Genomic DNA, 19,952 nt, shown 5'->3' with positions numbered 1-19,952 from the left:
TCATCTCGTCTTCCTCCATTCACCAGCCTGTCTGTCCCACTGCGAGACACACAGGCCAACCATGTTCGCATACGTGGCATAGATGCGAGTGTGGCATCTCAGACACAAGCGTGCAGCAAGTTGGTCGTAATGATTCAGGCATTCACAGCCTAGCGAACATGTCCAGGAAGGACCAAGACCAGGGCAGCGTCTATATGATGCGAAGACACTATGCTGTCTTTGCGAGATGACCATGGACCTGTGGCTAGCACGTAAATTCAAGTCTATCAGACTTATGTAAGTCGATTAGATAGCACCGTACGTAGTTCCAGGGCTTTGCAACACCGCCTCACTGTACACAAGCCAAACGCCATTCTACATAGTTGCCTGCACCCATCGTGCCCCCAATGCATGAACGCTCGCAAATATCCACTCTATACATCACGCTCAAAAATGCCCATTCACAGATTTCCCCGCTCGTAATCACCAAGTCTCAGCGATATACTGCCCAGCCTCCTTCTTCGCCTGCCAGAATTCCGTTGCCGTCTCCAGACTCATCCCTCCCTTATCCATAGCAACGTCGATCAGTGCACTCTCCACACCTTCGCCCATCCCTTGCGTAGAACCGCAGACGAAGATTCGGCCGTCGACGGAATTGACGACGAACCAGACGATGTCGGCTTGGAGTCGAACCTCATCTTGGACGTACTTGGCTACTTTCTGCTCGGTCCTGGCATCGCTGACTTTAGCAGGTCGTCGTTCGTCATCGCCGTTTGCATCGACGCCCTCGGAGTCCTCGGATGCCGGTGGTGGTTTGGCGCGAGATTGTACAACCTTCTTGATCGAGCTCTCGTGCGCTCCGAGCTCGCCACGGTAGATCTCATCTAGCATACTGTCCCGAATACCTTGAATCAGCCAGATCTTGTTCGCACAATTCGCATTCTTGAGACGGTTGAGGATGAAGCCTCGGAAGGGCGCCATACCGACGCCCGCGCCGATCAGAACCATAGGACCGTCGCTGTTGAATTGGCGGGAGAGTGGATTGGACATCAGGCCTCGAAACATGGGCAGTTGAAGGTTGAGGCGGCGGCCAGCTTCCCCCGCCGCTAGATTGTTCTCTGCTTTTGACTCTGCGTTGATGAGTTTCTGTGCTAGACGTTCAAGGAAGCCGGAGCCAACGCCTGTTCGGGCTGTGCCGGTGTAGGCTGGCGTTTCGTGGATGGTAACAGCCATCTCGATCAGTCGTCTGCCGGCCAGTCCTTCTCGTTCAGACGACACATGAGGGTCGTTCGATAGTGAGTAGAAGCGTGGCATCAGCTGATTCGTGACCGCGCATAGCTTCTCAAGTGGCGGCTTCGATGATGGGAAGGCGTGTAGTAACTGCTGGAGCGTGAGATGTGGTCCTGTGCGGACCTCACAGAACGCCGCTTGTCCTTGTGCACTGCAGAGAAAGAGGAGAATCTGCTTTTCGTTCGGCGCATCGGCATACTCGGCCAGTAGTCGGAAGAGTGGCTTGGTAGGTGGCGTTGATGAGATATCTAGCGTCCACGTAAGGACCTCTCGTCTCGTCGTTACCAGTGTTCGCGATTCGTCATCACCCCAAATAGTAGGCCATCGTCCGCCTTGTGTTACCAGTCGCATGGGCTTATCTCTTTGGAAACGTGGTACGCCAAGCTGATCCAGAATATCCTCCACCACGTATGGGTCATTCGGAGGACATATCCCAACAGCGCCTCCAACCTTGAAATCCACACCGCCTTCCTCGGGATAGTCTGTCACATCAAGGTCGAAGTGGAATGTCCGCTTCTCCGCGCCAGGCTTCGTGAGTTCTCTAGCGCCATAAATCGGTGCACTGTGAATGCTATATGGTGGATGCGGTTTCATGTACACTGGCGGTACGACGTCGACATCTTCTCGTGTGTGGTCGTGGTTGGCCTCTTCCGGAAACTTCTCGGATATGGACTGTTTTCGTAGAGCACCGAAAGCGACCTTCGACTCTGGCACCTCGGGCAGCTTCGTCAGCTCAGTCGTCTGTGTGAGCGAGCCAAGGTTGAGATCCATAAAGCGATATGCTTGGTTATCTGGCGGAGTTATAAAGACGTGCTGAGGTTGACCGGCAGGTGCAGGTAGTGCCTCGAGCATACAGCAGCCATCGCCACAGCAGTATGTCTGGAGCGAGACCGTGCCCTTGCCATCACCGAGAAGCTTCCTGATGTCCTCGGTGTTGGTCAAGGTCGTGCTCGCGCTGGCTCTTCGCTTGCGCTTCTCTTGCATACTCGGCGGTGGTAGACTCTCCAGCTTGTCCGTGACTTCGTCCATGTCCAATGGTTCTGTCAATGGTGTGCTTGCTGCTGTCGAATCGCTGGTGTCGTCGGATAATTGTGCCAGACTCTCACCGCTGGTTCTCGGAGAAGCCATGGTCTTGTAGTGCTTCCGTAAGCTTGGTGTCACGCTGAGTAGTGGTGTGTCGGTAGGTTCGGACGGAATCGGGTTTTCTGGATGGCTGGTCGCGCACGTAGGTATGCTCCTGTGTCTGTGATGTTCGACCCCAAAGTGCGACATTGAATGACGTCGACTGGTAGGACTTGTCATATCTGCTTTTCGTCTGACTGTGGTACAGAGAGGAGGAAGCGCTCGAATGATGGGGTGTGTTGAGAAGACTCGGGGTAGGATGTTGTAAGCTGTATGGCCATGGTATGTAAGTGAATGCTAATGTGACAAATGCATGTTGAGGATCGGCGAGCACATATGCCAGGAGTACAAGAGTACACTGTAGGTGCGGAATGATGTCGTGCAATGCCGTGCCGTGGTCGGCTTGGGTGGACGGATGGGATGGGAGGATGCAGGTGGGAATGCACTCACTTAAAGATCTGATAATCGCACAATCAGATCGAATTACGATGGTGGCGTTTTTCGAGCCGGTCAATATTTGTGAGGCGAGTACGTTCGGAATACGATCGTGGTCTTGAAAGAGGAAATTGTATGCTACAACATTGACTGCGATGGTAAACCGCGTATGCAGGAGAAGTGGTGTGATTGCTGAAGGCAAGCAATTCCGCCTCGCCGACACCGGCTAGATCCGTGCATGACGACAAAGAAGCCCTTTTCGGCAGCTCGCTGCGGCTGAGATAGTATTCGCTTTCCGTCTCAACTTCACCGACCGAAAAATGCTTCCGGACTTCGTGGATTTTAGAAAACTTTCAAATATGAGTGAACGAGTTGATTGCACGTACGCGATCGTTCCGGGGCACAAGGAACCTCGAGGCGGGCATATCCCAAGACATGACTTCGACGAGAGCCGTGCTACGATACGCATTTCAAGCACTTCGGCCTGTTGAGCGTGCTCAGAAGCAAGTGAGGGCACAATGACTGTGACTACACGACGATTTTGTTTTTAACACGATGCGGTATGAAGTAAGCGATCGGCTTCTGCCTGCTATGAACACGTCTCAACATCATGCCTGGTCAATCGCACATCTGGCGGCTTGAGACCATCTCCTGTTGCGATATCTATCTCCATGCCTGCTTCGAAAGTATTGCCCCTCGACCAAGGCACGATGTAATGGTTCGCTGTCAGGAATCCGTTAGCTCTGGTGCTCTATCTTTACTACTTGACGATCAGACCTACGGTACTGCAAAGTAGCTTGCGCTTCTGGGCCTGACCCTGTCTGATCAACGCGGTAGTACTTATATCTGATGCGGCCTGGCTCGTTCTCATGATATGTAGCCGTGAAGTGCGCCTGCTCATGCTCAAAAGCAAGCGTGCCTGCATACCAAGCGAGCACGAGTTCTCTCGAGCCTACCACTCCCGAGATGCCGAAGAAGATGCCGTTTCGTTTCATTGCTAGAAGAGAATAATGGTCAGTCGGGGGCGAAAGCAAGGCCAGAAGTCCCACAGCGCCCACGGCTTGCAAATACTTACCATAGAGGTACAGCCCTCGACCCTGTCCACTAAAAGCTTTCATTTTGACCTCACCACGAACAGCATCGAGGTAGATGTACCCGTCTGAGCCCACTGTAATGAAACGCGAGCACTGACCGCCAATGCACATTGGGAAAGGTAGTTGAAGCTGCGTCTTGGCCTTGTGAACAGGCTCGTCGTTCATTCCCGGCATGGTCTCGTTCCATGATCCCCTTTATCAATCGTCAGTGGGAAATGGCTCGCATACGACCCGATTTGATGCTCACCATATTGGCTGCCAATGCTGATCTCGCGTCATTACCGTAGGCGAACTACACCTTTTGGGAGTTTCAGTCGGTCTGGCTGACGAACTCGGAGATGTCGAAGGTCGTCTTGATTCGACATGATGCTCCTCCTGTTTCATGAGACCTCGCTCCCAGATGATATTAGGCGCTGTAGGACCGGTGGGTATGGTGCCATTAGAGATCGTGGTCGTCGCATACGACCTGCTGACAATGATCGCGAGCCATGGTGCCTTGGTCGGCTCCGTGGGTTCTGATGTAGACGACGCAAATGGTCTATCCTGAGTCTTGGCCCTGTTGTGTACGTGCTGTTCGTTGACTACTATTATCTGCTGTGCGAGCAAGCGACCTAAGTAGGAGAACTCGTGCCCAGCGGAGCGATCCAATGGTGAGGCGAGTGCGAAACCAGGTAGAAGTACAGTCGCTGCTAGCACTGCCAAGGCTGGTGGCAGTGATATGAGTGAGAACATGATAGCTGGCGAGAGAAAAGATGAAACACCAGCAGCCAAACAAATGAAACACCAGGGTACGTAGACGCGATAGCAAAGTGGACAAGAAGGCAGCAGGAATATAATCACTCGCGCGACCAGGCTGTCCATCAGGAAAGTCTTGGGAGGTGGCCTCGCACTCACATAAGATGTCGTGATCACATCCGAAGCCGACAGCCTTGGCAGCACGCTGCATAATCGCCCCATTACTAGGGAGCCATTCGCCAGCACACTCACGCAATGATGCGGTCGACGAATCAAGTCAGGATCTCAGGCGCGCCGGACGTGGCACGCCTTGTCGCGAGGAAGTGGTTGCTTGCAGCCCAGGGCGCTGGAGGCTTAAAAGCCAAAAGCCATGATCGACGGCCTTACCGGATCCTTGGGGCGAAGGTAGGCGACGACAGCAATATTTTCACCTACTCCGGCTCCCATCATCAATTCTTGGAAGATGTCAGGAGGAGGTAAGATGTTTTTGTTCAGGAGAGTGCCCAATGGAGATGAGATGTGCGAAACGTGGCTGGCTGGCAAGTCGAGTTTAGGTTGTGGATGTCTTGGCGGGATGTCACTTCCGGTGAACTGTTCTGCAGGTCGTCTTTCATGCACCTTTAAGATCCATCTAAATCTGGGCAGCAAAAGACTGACAGGTTGGCAGGGTGGTGTCGCGAAGCTGCAATCATCGAGGCAAGAAATCCATACCGCTATTACATGCGAGAAGTCTGGGGTCGCAAGGAAAGCTATCATTGAACCTGAGGATAGCGAATCAAGCGTCGAAGGCATCCGGTCGAAAATAACGATACTCTCTCTAGAAGCTGGCTGGCAGAGAGTTCAACCACGACATAAGCCTGAGGATAATGATCGATATTCAGCGAGTGATCAGATTTATACAAGCATCTATCGGACTTCCAACACCCTTAACACCGCTCAAAGTGCAAATAGTCGGTAGTTACAAAGTCGTTATTTAGCCGAAGTGAGGAGCGTTCAGCACAATGCCCATGAGCAGACCAGCAAGAGTACCAGCAATCGGAATAGTCATGATCCAAGAGAAGACGAGCAAGCCCACACGCTGGAAGTTGACAGCCTTGAGGGTACCGTTGCAGAGACCGACACCAACAGTCGCACCAGTGATGCACATGGATGTCGAGACTGGAAGCTTGAACTGCGAGAAGAGCAGGACGGTGATCGCGGCGCCCAGCTCCATGGAGCAACCTGCGTTACATTGTCAGCTGATGTGTCATGGCATATTTGAGTAAATTCCTGCATACCTCTGCTTGGCGAGTGATATGTAATCTTGTTGCCCATGACCTTCATGATGTTGAAGCCGTAAGTGATGAGACCGATGGACAGAGTGATTACGAGGACAGCCAATTGCCAGACTGGTACAGGTGCCTTGGCCTGAGCAGCATCACTAGTCATCCAGGCACCGTAGATGGCAGCCCAGGGCCCGGCAGCGTTACCGATATCGTTTGCGACGTGAGCGAATGAAGCCGTGCAAGCGGTAACAACCTGGACGAATGAGTAGGTGTACTCGACCTCGTTGGGGTATTTCTCGGCAGCAGCGTAGACACGGGCCATACGGGCACCTTCTGGAGTGCCTGCAACACCAGCCTGTGCGGCGTGGATGTCGTAGTTGACACCGTAGAGAGCACCGACACAGACGTAAGCTGGGAGACGCTTAAGAGCGATGGCCATGTTGTGGGTCTCGTAGATTTCGCCGGGACCGAAAGGAGTGTTATGCAACGTACGCATAGCCCAGCCAAGAGGGCCGCGCTTTTCACGGAGCTTGGCGTGGAAGCGATCTTGAGCCTCAGCTTGAAGTTGCTTGGTAGTCTTCTGCTGACCGTGTACCACAGTGCGTGGCTGGGTGGCCATCATGCCCTTCTCGCCAAAGCCCTTCTCGCCATCATCGCTGTCGGAAGCAAGGGTCTCTGCGGAACGAGTGTCGTCCACATCGTGGCCGTGGGTGTAATCGGGGACGGTCGACACCTCACCGGCGTTGGTCGGAGCGGGTCGCTTCCAGAGAACTGGGCCCATAAAGACGTGGTACCACTTGATGGAGGCGTCGCGCTTGGCCACTCGTGCATTAATGTATGGCACGAAGAACAAGGCAGCGAGGACGCAAAGACCGCCTCCCACTCCCATAGTCACGGCAGCAATATATCCTGGTGGCTTCTTGTTGAGGCCCAAGTTCGGACTGCCCTTGTAGACGATCGAGAGCGTGCAGATTGTGCCGGCGATCAAGAAGAAAAAAGGAGCAGTGAAGATGGACCATGGCACAGGGTTCTTGCGCATGTGGACCTGTGGATTTGATCAGCGAAGAACGTTGCCCAGCAGAGGCGAGGTCATCACTAACCACGACCTTGATAAGCATGAAGATAGTGGCGCCGAACCCAGCAGCAATGGCCGGAGCCATACCCAGACCAGCGAAGATAGCCCCAAGACCTTGTCCGCCGTTCCAGCCCCATTGTACCTTCGAGGCACCGACAGTTGCAACACCGACACCAGCAACGGCCGAGATCAGTGAGTAGGTGGAGGAGACGTGGGCAGAGTGTCGGGTACACCACATCACCCATGACGAGGCCGCGGCGAGAGCACAAGTGAAAGCCAACATCTGCACACCAGCATTTCCTTGAAAGGCATCGAGCGGGATGATCTTATTTTTGATCGTGTCGGCGGTACGGGCGCCGACTGTCAAGGCACCCAACATCTCGAAGCATGTGCCGAGGACCATGGCCCATCTGTAGGAGATGGACTTTGAAGAGACACTGGTGGCCCAAGAGTTGGCCACATCGTTCTAAGTAGGATGTCAGTGGCGGGCATGTCTTGAGTCTCATGATGCTGAACGTACAGCGCCATTGTTGTAGACGTCGAGCAGGGCAAAGAAGGTGCCGATGGCGAAAACGTAGTTGTATTCAGCGAGGACAGGCATGACGGGCAGTCTGAAGGAGAGCGGTCTGCTAAGAGAGATGTGTGCGCGACTGTTTGCGGTACTGTGTGATACCAAGGATTGGGCACTCAGATTGTACTTATGCTGCTGACACTGGTGGACTTGAAAACTCTGAGATGGCCTGCCTTACCTAGTCCGTACAATGAACCGAAAGGTTTGTCGCCATCCGCCAGTCCTTGTGGCAAGTCAAGGCTCTGGCAAGATCTCAATCCTGGGCACTGATGGTAGTGCGAGCTTGTGTTTGCGCAGCTCGCTTGGCCGCAACGATCCCTGAGTCTTGGACAATTCCATGGCTTGATATGGCTTGACAACAGTCTCGACAGCTCGGCTCATTTGGCAGCCAGGTCCCCTGTGCATTCTGACGATTTGCTGTGATCGTCACCTGCATTCATGGATGATGTTACAAGCCTTCGAAGTAGCAGGTTCATGGTGTAATAGCTAGGCACAGGTGAGGTCGACAGGCTGTTTGCTTCTAACCAGATGTGCCATGCCCTTGGCTGCTGGGCGTAGGATGTTGGGCGGGTTGATCGTGTGAAGTCGAAAACACGTGCGTGAGGGACAGGTTCAGAGCAGCGGAGAGAGCTCTGAAATGGCCGACGACGACCGGCCGACCTCGTGCCATGGCTTGGCCAACTCCCGAAGCTCACCACATATCGCAACAGCACCGCATCTTCACGGACTTCGTTTATTGACTATTCTCTTGAACCTCTTGGACGTCTTTGACGCTAGATACATAGCACCATGCTTTTTCAGGCGCCCAGCCAGCGAATGAGTGAAGCTCTTTGCAGCATGTGCTTGAGCATCTCACCAGCCACCTCCGATGTGGCGCGGCCCTTGACTTACAGACCCCCGAAATCGTGCATAAGGCACCGCACTGAGGTGTATGGTTATATCCTGCCGAGGAGTCCCCTTCTCGACACACCTTGAGTCGACTTTCTATGTATCGACATCTGTACTTGGCAAAAGGCATACCGTAACCGCCATCATTGGTCTGCTCGATGACCATATCACAGAATGCGGCCAGCTTTGATCATGAGAAGCGACGTATGTCACGTAACTCATAGTCAAGTTCCCTCGAACCACGAAATCCAGCTCGCCTCCGATGGCCATTACGCGTTCCTAGCAGACGCACCCGCTTTGGGAGACTCGGTCCTAGACAACCAGATGTCGGAGGAGGCCATGTCGGGGTCAGGCACCGCGTTCGATGCACATGAGAGCACTTCTGCGAGTTCCTTGTACTCCCGGCCATGCGCGATAATGGTCTTGAACTTCTGCGAAGCTACCGTCCGCAACAAGGACATGCCATGCCCCAGACTAGATGCATACACCTTCGCATCTACAAGTGTACTGCAATCGCCACATGCTGTAACGTCGGCAGGCAATCTTACGTTAAAGCCTTTGTTACCTCACTTGTAGTTTTTGGTTTCTTTCATGGTAGACGTGGTTCCGGGACAGTGTCGAGTGGTACGTCCGCGACCTTCAAACTCATGATGTTGAGACAAACCGCGAATCTTGCAGATCGAAGACGTCCGTCGTCGGATCATCGAGATCGATCTGGCGTCTGTCGTGGCTTGCAATCTGATGATGCCCTCTTGATATTCAAGGAATAAACAGTACTTGTGAGTCAGATACCGCCCGACTCGAGTGGTGTGGCCAAGCACTCCGGCGATGTATAGAGTACGAGCTTGTTCGTATTCACCTACTAGGTGCCGCACTTGGTTGTCAGAGCATCATCGCGCTATCAGGAAGCCGGAGCGTGCCTGCGCAGAGCACCTAAATCCCGTACTTGCCCTTCACCATGAACGTCGATTTCGACAACGGATTGGTGATAGGCTGACATTCTGCTGTAGAGACAAAGCATCCTTTCCAGCACTGGAAGTGATTGTTACCGGACGGATACATTGCTGAGCGTGTCTGATATATGGCGATAACATAGCGCAGCATGACCGTGGCATACTCTAGCCCCGACATTCCTTGCAGCGCCAGCCGTTCGTCACTTGGTTGATGAAATTCCCATTGATCCGGTACAAGTTCGCTGTCGGGTCGCAAGAGCACGTCGCAAAAGCCAATCTGCACCTGGTGCAAGTGCAGACTGCTGCTTGTCTGCACGTATCGCAGACTTTTGGACCTCGCGGCAAAGGCTTCTCGGCCGCTTTGGCTTTGAACAAATCGAAGGCTAGACCTGAACTCTTGCGGACACAATCCTCGATCTCGGGCTTCGCGAGCAGCACATTATGGTGCTGCAACAAAGTTTGCACTGCGACATCGCGGAGGCCTTTGTCACTTTCTTTCGTTCCAGTCAAAGGCCCAGCGCAAAGCTTCTGCGAAATCTTGCTTGTCCCACGCACTGGTCACGGCCCCACGGAACTTGGTGAGCGCGCTGGTCTGCAGAGAGGGTATTGCGTATTTGCCACCGAGAGCATAGACTTTGGCATGCATGACGGTATCTTGGTCTACTTCAGCCTCCGGTTCGAGAACAGAAATGGTCTCGCGGTCGTTTGAGGTGGTCTCGTAGTCGTGCGTGTATAGGAGGTCAATCATGTGTTTAACAGCATCCGGATCATCGATGCTGACATCCATGGGATCGACACCGGCATCAGTGCTTGCTTTGAGACGCAGAATTCCTTCTTGATTCTCCTAGAGAAAGTGTCAATGAGGTAGGGCGTGGCTTACGCAAGACAGACCAAGACGAACCTTCCATACATCTCCGGAGATCATCGCAGCGAAGACTTCGGAGCGAGAACATATGATCGCCTTGTGTACCTTGGCGTCGTATGAGCCACATTTGATGACAACGTCGGAGTAAGCACCAGTCTTGAAGATGCTGTTATTAAGAAAGTCATTCTCTGGTTTGCCCCTTTCTGAAGAGGCACTAACCTTGCCAGTGCAGCATTCGATGCGGTGTTGCCGTCTGTCATGGTGGCGTGGGAGGACTTGACTTTTGCGACCTGATATACTCGACGATTTGATGCCCAAAACCCGCTCTGGACGACCCGGAGATGATGTACACAGATGAGCAGCGATCGGTCGAAGCGGGGCAGCTTTGAGACGGCCATAGAACTTCGCTCACCGTCGAGGATGGATATGCTTCTTCTTATCTGTGTTCACTTCAAGCTATGACATGAACATCCATTTCCTTGACATGGGGTCATCAATGGCTCGAAACAGGACTTATGCTCTTACGAGAGTCACATCGCTATGCTTTGATAACATTACAAGGACCATGAACAGTCTGGAATTGTCTTATTAGAGAAGACAGCGGGGATCGCGCACTAAGAAGGCTCATCTCTTGACTTCGTTCATCAACGACTTCTGCAAGACAACATGCCATTCCCTCGTTATGCCTCATTGAAGCCAACGGAAGCCAGTGCACTTATCATTCGGGATCCTCCTCAGCATGTTGCTCATCCTGTTGAGACGCCGGAGTCGCATCTCGTTCAGCTTTGGCGTCCTCTTTCCTCTTCTCCTCCGCCTGATAAGCGCGCACGACGCACAAAGATGAGATAGATCAGGAATACGGTGTCTAAGGCTGTCCAATCTGGGAAGGAAAAGTAGCCCGATGACCGACTCAGCCCGCCTGGTATCGATGACGGCGCTTCCCTTTCGTTCGCGATTGGTGTGGGCGGCAGTGTAGAAGAGGTCATCGCAATGGCTGTGCTGGTGATCTGTACAGGCTTCTGCGGTCGTGAGGTCATCTGGTGATTTTGTCGTTAGTGGGTGCTAAACGTGAACCATCAAAGGGTACCATGCTTACGCCACCATAGTCAGCAAACTCTGTAATGCCCGACATCGTAGGCAAGATGTTGTTGGCAGCCGCCGAACCTGGGAAGGGTGCATTGACGAGGCCGTTGATGAGCTGATGTATCATGTCTTGAACCATGACTTGGACGTATCGACGGCCGAGAAAGATGCTGAAAGCGTGGAAGCACTCCTGTCGAGCATTCAAGAACTCCAGACAGAGTGCAAGCAGGGAGTGCAGTGCTATTCGCCCCCAGGCTTCTGTCTTAATATCTGCCATGTCTTGATCGAGACAGCCGTGCTGACGAGTTCCGAGTAATGTTCGTCAGACGTCCTTATAATGTCCACCATCACCGCGGTAGTTTGCTCGGTTCACTTCTTGCATGCACATGACGGTCTAACCAGGCGCAGCTGACACCAGACCCATCGATCGCTCCCTTGTCGATGTATCTTCTGCTATGTGCTGAGTTGCTTGCTTCCAGGTTTGCTTTGCGGGAACCCAAGTAGCAGGTAGGGGACCAGGAGCCTGACGAGAAACACAAAACCTGTCGGTAAAGATGAGTCGTGCCAAGAACCAAGTCACACACCACCTACGCTCGGGTATTGATTATCCTGATGCTGATAGCATGTGCTGCCGTGTCCATGTGCGTTCGGGAACCGCACCGTATCACCATGCCTATGACAATACCATGCCCGTCTTCATCTCTCACTTCGCCGAAACAGCCACACCCAACTCCTCCATCTTCTTCCTCCTACTCTCCATCCCCCTCTTCTCCTCATCAAGCGCCTGATCCAAACTCGCCGCACTCTGACCCAACTGTGCCAACACCTGCCTCTCATAAACCTGACTCCACGCCCCTCCCGCACCCATCCCACCCTGTCCCGCATCCGCCTTATCTGGGAGCTGAGCAGTCGGCTCTACCTCCCCTTCGAAAACGAAATCGGGTTTCTTGCCCTTGCCCCTTCCCTTCTTCACCTTTAACCAATTATATTGATCTTCACTCGTCAAAGTCTTGAAGAACTCCATCGTAGGCTCATTGAACTCCACGGTCTCCATGCGCTCCGCCACGACCAAATTCTCCCGCTCCATCTTCGCCTTCTGCTCCTCACTGCCGTAGGGAGCCAGAACGAGATAGTGCTCCCGATACACCGCCTTCTCTCCACTCTCACTCGCGAAATAGAGTCTAATCTCCACCCCAAACTCGCCATACCCGGTCTCACTCACCTCGTACGGGCCCGGGGCTTCGATTGTCCGCGAGGCATCGGTGTAGGTGTGATGGAGTTTGAATTGTACTTTCTTCAGCCACGTCGTCAGGTCCGGGCCGTTGGGTAAAGGGCGCACGTAGACTTTCCAGCCTTTGGTATGGTTGTCGGGGGCGGGATTGGCGTAGCCTGCGTATGGGAGGAGGTGGGATTCGTTGCCTATGATGAAGTGCCGTCGGATCGTCGTGTTGCGGACGCGTTTAGACGTGGTGGGTGCCATGACAAACGAGTGGTGATGAGGAAAATGTAGCTGAGGCAGATGGTGATGGAAGGAGACGAGGTGGAATTTGCGGGGATGGTATAGAAGAAAGTGGCGGGATTGGCATGTGATAGCACGGACTCTGGATATCGTCATGAGTCACCGACGATGCAGGTACGGAAAAGTATCGGGACACTGCCATGAATACTGCCTGATAGTTGTGCAGTCCCTTCTCGCTTCCATCAACCAGGATGCAACCAAGCGCTAACATAACAATCCTCCCATGCTTCGAGACAATGCCAGATAATGCTCGGGGAAGCGCTTCACGCACCACGTTCCTCCATTCCCAAAATACTCTGGACCATACGCCACGCAATGCAGAAGCCATCGTCCATCGTAAGCTCACCATCATGCTCGCATCAGTCCAACCAAGCCGAGGATCAATCCTCCTCACTTTCCTCATCATCCTCATCAAGCGCTTCCATAGCTTCTTTGATGAAGGGTGCAGCCTGCACGAAAGCCACAAGTTAGCAACATCACCTTACGCAGTAGCATGGGAGATTGGAAAGCCTCACCTTGACATCCAGATTCAATGCAGTAGTCAGCGCCCTTAATGCTTCACTCTTCTCTCCCAGCCCCTTCCAACACTTGCCCAAGAGGAACCACACATTCGCCTCGTCCGGTGCCTGGTCCCGCAGCACGCCCAATTCCTCTAGTGCTTGGTCATAAAGCCGCATATGCATCAACACCCGAGCTTTCTTGAACCGCGCCAGTGCGGAACTGGGTTGAATCTCCAGCGCTTTTGTGTAATTCGCCAACGCAGCTTTCCGATTCCGTAGTCGTTCCAGCACCACACCGATACATACGAGGAGGGTGGCGTTGGAGGGATTAATGGTGGAAGCTATGCGATAATGCCTCTCGGCCTCCTCCAGCTTACCCATCCGTTCGTATGATTTCCCTAGGCCGTACCAGCCACCGTAGTTGCGGCGATCGATCGCCACTGCCTTTCGGAAAGCGGAGAGCGCTGCTTCGAATTCCTCATTGGTGATGTATTCGTGGCCCATCAACGCCCAGGCATAAGCGAATTTCTCGTTGACTTGGACTGCTCGTTTGAAGGCCGAAATAGCCTGGTCATGTTCCCGGGAAAGCGAAAAGGCGTTTCCGACTGCACACCATGCCTGCGGCGCATGGAAATCCTGATCCCGTAGACTATGACATAGAAATGCCAAAGTAGATTCTTTCTTCAAATGCCACAGGACGGTAGAGTATATCTCCATATCATCCACCCGAGTGGGCTGCATCTTCAATAACCTTGCAAAGGATTCCTCGGCATTACGGTAGTCGGCTGCTTCGTAGAAAGCTTTGCCCAGCTGGGCGAGCACCCATGGTGTGTCACGTGTGGAAGTTGGCACGGTGCGGAAGGTCTGGATAGCTTTTGCTAGGTCGAAACGTGCCACCGCGTATGAGCCAACTGCTAGCTGTCGGAAGGAGTCGAGTAAGCTGGACATGGCTTGTTCTTCGGCTTGCGCGTCTGTTATTTGTGGCAGAGCATGAGTGGACGGCTTCTGCAGTACCACAGATGTCACACCCGGTACACTAGACTTCTCGCTGTTTCGACTCGGTGCTCGCTTCTCTCGTTCTTTGTCTGCCGGATCCTGTGGCATGACCTTACGATTCCCACTGACGACTCGGCCGACTGTGGAAGCTGTTCGACCTTTCGCGCCTGTCGCAGGCTTTGCGGTCCGTACAGTCCGATCAACTTTGTTCGCAAGAGAGGATATGGTATCCGCGGCTGATCGCGTCGTCCGGGTCGTGGTAGTTGCTTGTCCGAAGAGCCGATTACTTCTCCGCGGTGGAGCTCCAGAATCAACTACAGAGATTGATACAGACGTCTGTCCCGATACTGTCCGTTTTTGGCCACCTAGACTAGGTCTCATTGGGTCTTCTACTACGGCAGCCTCAGAACCCGCCAGATGAGTTCGTGCTGAAGGATGCCGTGGCCGCTCCAGCACCTCAGACTGTGCAACTGGTCTTGCTCGCCGCGATGGAGCAGCAGGTGGACCACCAAAAGCATCTTCGTCCTGAACCATCGTCTCTCCCATAGCCACATCATCCTCCGCCAGACTGCCATTAGCTGTCGGCGTGTCCCAGTCGCTAGCCTGCTGTCGCGAGGTCCCAAACATCGAAGACTTGCCCTTCGCATTCGGCAGCATGAACTGGGCTCCCTCTGCACCAATTCTACTGGTGTTGAAAGGATCTGCTGAAGGTGTCAGCACCTGCTGGTTGAAATTGTGCTGCAGCGCAAGTGGCTGAGTCTGCAATGGCGCATCGTCCGTATAAATCTCTGGCACCCCACCGCCAGCAGTGCTCGTCGGCGCAGAACTACCGCCTTCTTGTGCACCTCGGAACATGTTCTCCACTTTCAGATCCGCACCTATCTTACACAGTCCTTCGAACGCCTCCCATACAAAGGGATTTGCCTTGTGTGCCTCGATATAGCAGTCGCCAGCTTTCCTCGCATCGCCATGCGCTTGCCATAACTTTGCCATCAGTGTATACACAGCCGGCGCATCGGGTAAGTGTCGTCGAGTCGTCTCCGAATGCTTCTTCCAGTTCAGTCTGCCGACCCAAAAACTCTTAGCCTTCTCCAGCGCAGTACATCCTTCTGTATTCCGACCAAGCCGTAGGCAAGACTGGGCGAAGATGTAGGCGCAGCCGAGATGTTTCCCTGTGGAGCCATGCTTTTGGCTGTAGTCGTAGGCGGCCTTGTAACGGGATTGGCGGTAGTAGGTGAGGGCGAGAAGGTGCGCGGAGTCGCCTGATCGCGGTTCGAGGGCATGCAGGCGGCCGGCGAGGAAGTTCGCCGTGTCGAGAAGGTCATTGTCAAGGTGGTAGTAGATCAGCTGGTGAAGTTGCGTGGCTGCGATGCCTTGGGATGGCGACATGGTGAGGGTTGTGGATGGTGTTGCCAGCCAGAAGGTGTGACCAGGACAAAGTGAGGGAGCAAAGAGGAATGGTGTCTGCTCTCGAGATGGCGGCACATGAGACTCTCAAGTCCACTTCCACATCAACTCCACGCTCGTGCAAGCCAGATGTCTACCTACGTCCAGAACAACCAGATCGTGTCGTCTCGTCGTAACTCGTCGGATTATGTTGTCTTGCCATATCAATCCACCTCGTCCCATACAACCCAATCTGCTTCGCCCGTCTTAATCCTGTACAGCCGTGTAATGGGCTGTACACGCGATTGTTGTTCTCCGTTGCCGCCCGCGATCGCTTTGTTTGTGTCCAAGGCGGGATGTCCGCCAAGCAAGCACTTTAGCTTCAATCCACAGAATTGGTTAGCACTTCAATCAATATCATTCACCACGGTTGCAAAATTTGACAGCATTGCAGAGAAACACTCGGACTGAGGACGACGCACAGCAGGTAGTCAGGCCACCACTGTAACATTCTGAGTTCAGAAGAAGCAATCATGGCGCAAGTGAGTGCACCCATCGCAGCTACAACGCCACCATCACTCACAGGTATACCAGAAAGCACTCAAGACCCAAGCAACCCGCAACGCAGCGACTCTTAACCGCACCCATCTCATCTCCCTAGGTATCTACGTCTTCTTCATTCTGGTCCGAACCATACTCTTCACGAGAAGATTGTTCCCTTTCTCCCTCCTGTCCGCCCCAGCTCTGGTAATAGAATTCTGGTTCGAACGTGTTGGCCGCCCAACTTACACGACCGTACCTGGCTCCACAGCCCCAGAACTCCGCCGTGCAGGTGAGGATCTCGAAGCTAAGGGGTTGACAGAGTGGATGTGGGATGTCGTCTACTGGACTTGGATTAATGTCGTCCTTGTCGCACTAGTAGGCGATTGGGCGTGGTGGTTCTATCTCGCTGTCCCGGCTTACTCGGGATACTTGGCTTTTACTACCTATACTGGCATGAGGTCTGGATTTTCTGGGCTGAGTGCCGGAGCGGGCGGGCAGGGTGGCGATGGTGTGAGCAGTGGGAGCAGCAGTGGGGCGGCCGGGCAGAGCAAGCGGGCGGCGAAGATGGAGAAGAGAGGTGGGCAGCGCGTACAGTATCGGCAATGAGGCTGTATCGATCTGTGATGGTGCTCAAAAATCTCGGGGTGCGCTCACTGCGATGTAGACCGCAGTACTCGTCCAATTCTTTTTACTACGAACATCCTTAATATGCGGTCTCGCTAGACACCTCGCACACGCAGCCATCAACGAGGGGTACCGGCTCTCAAATCCGGACATCTGCATTAATATCGGCTCATCGCGACAATCTGTACGATTCTGGGACGTCAAAGGTATTAATGCAAATATCCGAAGTCCCATCCCAATAGATGATCAGGACGATTCGCGGAAAACTTAATGTCGATCTGAATGTAGGACATGGTCGCACGCGCCATGATATTAACGTACTGCTCTTCACCTGCGAGAAGCTCAGATGCCGTCGCCGATATCAGGTGCGTGCCTCCCAGGTGTATCAATCACTCGAACAACACATCTCTTCGCACTTACTCTCCCACCCCGCAGATCCTTCAACGCTCGCTCCAGCCCAGTCAGTCCTCCCTCGTATACTACGTGTGGATGTGCCGCAAGCACGCCTTCGGACAGCATCTTCTCGATGCTTGATGTCATCGTCTTGGCAAATGCAGGTCCATCTTCGACGCCTAGGTTACCGAGCTGCTCGCCTTCATGTCGCCCTACTAGCTTCTTCCACAAGCTGCCAGCCATGACATGCGAAATCTCTAGCTGATCTGAAAGCTCATGCGCTCGGCCGGGAAGCGTAAGAGCTATCTTCCCACCCTTGGACTTCAAGACTTTAGACACATTCGCTATGCTGGACTTCTCGCTAACAGCGTCGAATGCGTATTCTAGCTCCTGTCCATGGAGTGCGGACTTGATGTCCTGAACCAAAGCTTCGTCACCTTTGCGGTAGTCGAAAACGGCGTCGCCTTTGCTCTCATCAATCAAGCCGGCCACGAAGTCTGCACCGCCACCGGCCACACAGAGTAGTGGATGTATTTCGGCGACTTGAGCTAGCTTGACGGCTAGACTGCCTACTCCTGTCGCAGCACCGTAGATCAGAAGTGGTGGTGGCCTCTGAGCAGTCTCCCATGGTCCTGCACAGATCTGAAGCGAGCCGAAGAGTGCAATACAGGCCATATAGGACGCCATCGGCATCGTCGCCGCTTGTTCCCACTCAAGCTGGGGCGGGATGTGGAACGTGACGAAGTCCTTGACTAGTGCAAACTCGGCGTATGCGCCGTACGGTGCTCCTAGCTGATGCAGCGCTGCAACCCTGTCCCCTCGCTTGTACAAAGTGACGGCTGATCCTACTTCATGGACTATCCCAGCCACATCATCGCCAGAGTTGGGACAATCTGATATCGTCTTGAGCAAGCCTGCTGGCATCCTGCGTAGAGTTAGCGCTCATCAGTCTTGCTGTCAATGGCTGCGTAGATCCTACTTCCAGTCCTTCGGATTACATGACGCGCAGATTACCCGGACAACAATATCGTTTGGCCCCTGGACATGAGGTATAGGGATGGAAACCAGTGTGACAGATGTGTCCTCATGGACATGAGCCTCGAGCATGTTTCCAGACCCCATGTTGCTTGACTATCTTTCTCGCCGTCATAAAAGTGTTGCTTCGAAGGCGACAGTGTTTCGACGTCGTGATCGAAGACGTGGAGCGATGGTGTAGGATCCAGATGGCCTGTGGTCGAATGATATCGTGGCTGACTCCACCTTTTGGTATTGCTGCTGGTCGCACAGAGATCTGCACCATGTAATTGCTGATCAAGATTGCACAACTACTTCTCAGCCATGTCATGTACCTGCATCAGAACCTCGCCTCGCTCATGCCTCTTTGGGACAGCGAGGCAGCGCGAAGATAGCGGCTACGCCCAAGGTTCGACACAAGTTTGGGATGGTCATGATCGCGGGGTCGTAATAAGCTTTAAGTTCATGGCCAATGAGACCTGCCTAGGGAACTTGACATGAGTCTGTGTAAGCCATGGATGTGGTTGATGTATGTATCAGTATAGAACGTTCCCAGCTGCCTGTTGACGAGAATTCGCGCCACGTCGAACCAGCATCAGATACAATATGTGTGACCTTCATTCCGGCAGTAATTTCGTAAAAATGATGTCGCTCCTGAGCAAACTGAATGGCACAGTCTCAACATCTTGAGCATGGTATAAAACGAAGGACGAACGCGCATGATGAGTGTGTGCCATGCAAGTGAGGTTTCGTTGCCCATGGCGTCTGGCCAATATAGCTGCAGGATGTTCACCCATTCACGTTGTGCCCGCGGCAGTCGTCGCAACCCTGGATACCGCGGCCGCCGTCGTTGTCACCACCATCGTGCTTAAAGTCTTGACCGACGAAGTACTGGAAGGCTTTGCACACGTTCCTGCTTTACGCTGTGACCTGTACGTCGAGGTCGGGTAGTTGAGTACACTCGTCTTGGGCGCCGTACCAACAGTGATTGTGGCATTGCCGGCCCCGAGTTGGCCTTCGACGACGATATCCCTACGATCGGGGTCAGTGGTGTCGAGGCTCTCCTACATGAGCTGGATGTGAGACCTCACATGTAGAGCTGAGATCCCAGCTTCAGCCCAGCAGCGGCCCAGGCACGGAAGTGATTGCCAGTATCAATCGTACCACCGACGTGCGCAGTCGTCCTGACTGACCAGAACTGCTGGAAGTTTGTTTTGTCGCCCTGAATCGAGGATGCATTGATGCGAGCCTTCTGCCAGATCTCGTAGATACCGCCATCGCTCTGCAGACAACCGTACTGAGTCGAGCTGACATTTTCGGAAGGATTGTGTATGCCCATTGACTCAATGATGTAGTAATCAATGAGTGGGTTCTGCGTCCAGCCACAGAGTGCAAGATAGGCGTTGCCTGTTGTTTGGAAGGTGCCGGTATAGTTCACGAGCCTGAGACTGTCAGGGGAGCACTCATAGCAATTCTCGAGGGACCCACATGTCTCGTGCTGGCTGATAGCCTCGTCCAACGACAAAGTCACCACCTTTTGCCACTGTCAGATATACCCCACGGAATGGATAAGAGCCATAGCTTACCTGGTCCGTTGGCCCAGTCCACAGAAAACAGACCAT

The 19,952-nt window shown here is 53.5% G+C and overlaps 8 protein-coding genes across 8 annotated transcripts; all 8 read right to left on the bottom strand.

The window, feature by feature from the left end:
- Positions 1 to 462: 462 nt before the first annotated feature.
- LTS14_004378 (uncharacterized protein) lies at positions 463 to 2,397 on the bottom strand (the record flags this gene model as incomplete). The annotated part of the gene is made up of 1 exon (XM_064837080.1): positions 463 to 2,397. The coding sequence occupies one exon, from the start codon at positions 2,395 to 2,397 to the stop codon at positions 463 to 465; it is 1,935 nt and encodes a 644-aa protein (XP_064695039.1).
- Positions 2,398 to 3,415: 1,018 nt separating this feature from the next.
- LTS14_004377 (uncharacterized protein) lies at positions 3,416 to 4,094 on the bottom strand (the record flags this gene model as incomplete). The annotated part of the gene is made up of 3 exons (XM_064837079.1): positions 3,416 to 3,549; positions 3,608 to 3,823; positions 3,902 to 4,094. The coding sequence occupies 3 exons, from the start codon at positions 4,092 to 4,094 to the stop codon at positions 3,416 to 3,418; spliced, it is 543 nt and encodes a 180-aa protein (XP_064695038.1).
- Positions 4,095 to 5,628: 1,534 nt separating this feature from the next.
- Positions 5,629 to 7,596, bottom strand: LTS14_004376 (uncharacterized protein; the record flags this gene model as incomplete). Its single annotated transcript, XM_064837078.1, has 4 exons — positions 5,629 to 5,876; positions 5,933 to 6,965; positions 7,021 to 7,461; positions 7,516 to 7,596. The coding sequence occupies 4 exons, from the start codon at positions 7,594 to 7,596 to the stop codon at positions 5,629 to 5,631; spliced, it is 1,803 nt and encodes a 600-aa protein (XP_064695037.1).
- A 2,298-nt stretch (positions 7,597 to 9,894) lies between these two features.
- On the bottom strand, positions 9,895 to 10,532 carry LTS14_004375 (uncharacterized protein; the record flags this gene model as incomplete). Its single annotated transcript, XM_064837077.1, has 3 exons — positions 9,895 to 10,251; positions 10,309 to 10,438; positions 10,492 to 10,532. The coding sequence occupies 3 exons, from the start codon at positions 10,530 to 10,532 to the stop codon at positions 9,895 to 9,897; spliced, it is 528 nt and encodes a 175-aa protein (XP_064695036.1).
- A 458-nt stretch (positions 10,533 to 10,990) lies between these two features.
- LTS14_004374 (uncharacterized protein) lies at positions 10,991 to 11,494 on the bottom strand (the record flags this gene model as incomplete). Its single annotated transcript, XM_064837076.1, has 3 exons — positions 10,991 to 11,086; positions 11,133 to 11,309; positions 11,369 to 11,494. The coding sequence occupies 3 exons, from the start codon at positions 11,492 to 11,494 to the stop codon at positions 10,991 to 10,993; spliced, it is 399 nt and encodes a 132-aa protein (XP_064695035.1).
- A 564-nt stretch (positions 11,495 to 12,058) lies between these two features.
- Positions 12,059 to 15,759, bottom strand: CDC27 (anaphase-promoting complex subunit cdc27; the record flags this gene model as incomplete). The annotated part of the gene is made up of 3 exons (XM_064837075.1): positions 12,059 to 12,774; positions 13,269 to 13,323; positions 13,390 to 15,759. The coding sequence occupies 3 exons, from the start codon at positions 15,757 to 15,759 to the stop codon at positions 12,059 to 12,061; spliced, it is 3,141 nt and encodes a 1,046-aa protein (XP_064695034.1).
- Positions 15,760 to 17,265: 1,506 nt separating this feature from the next.
- On the bottom strand, positions 17,266 to 18,438 carry LTS14_004372 (uncharacterized protein; the record flags this gene model as incomplete). The annotated part of the gene is made up of 2 exons (XM_064837074.1): positions 17,266 to 18,241; positions 18,296 to 18,438. 2 exons carry the CDS (start codon positions 18,436 to 18,438, stop codon positions 17,266 to 17,268), a joined length of 1,119 nt encoding a protein of 372 aa, XP_064695033.1.
- A 689-nt stretch (positions 18,439 to 19,127) lies between these two features.
- LTS14_004371 (uncharacterized protein) lies at positions 19,128 to 19,952 on the bottom strand (the record flags this gene model as incomplete). The annotated part of the gene is made up of 3 exons (XM_064837073.1): positions 19,128 to 19,362; positions 19,422 to 19,873; positions 19,917 to 19,952. 3 exons carry the CDS (start codon positions 19,950 to 19,952, stop codon positions 19,128 to 19,130), a joined length of 723 nt encoding a protein of 240 aa, XP_064695032.1.

The sequence above is a fragment of the Recurvomyces mirabilis genome (genome assembly GCF_035927965.1).
Source record: "Recurvomyces mirabilis strain CCFEE 5264 chromosome Unknown scaffold_10, whole genome shotgun sequence".
In the NCBI taxonomy this organism is placed as follows: Eukaryota; Fungi; Ascomycota; class Dothideomycetes; order Mycosphaerellales; family Teratosphaeriaceae; genus Recurvomyces; species Recurvomyces mirabilis.
Note: the sequence above shows the minus strand (reverse complement) of the source record. Positions and strands in the feature narration are given on the sequence as shown.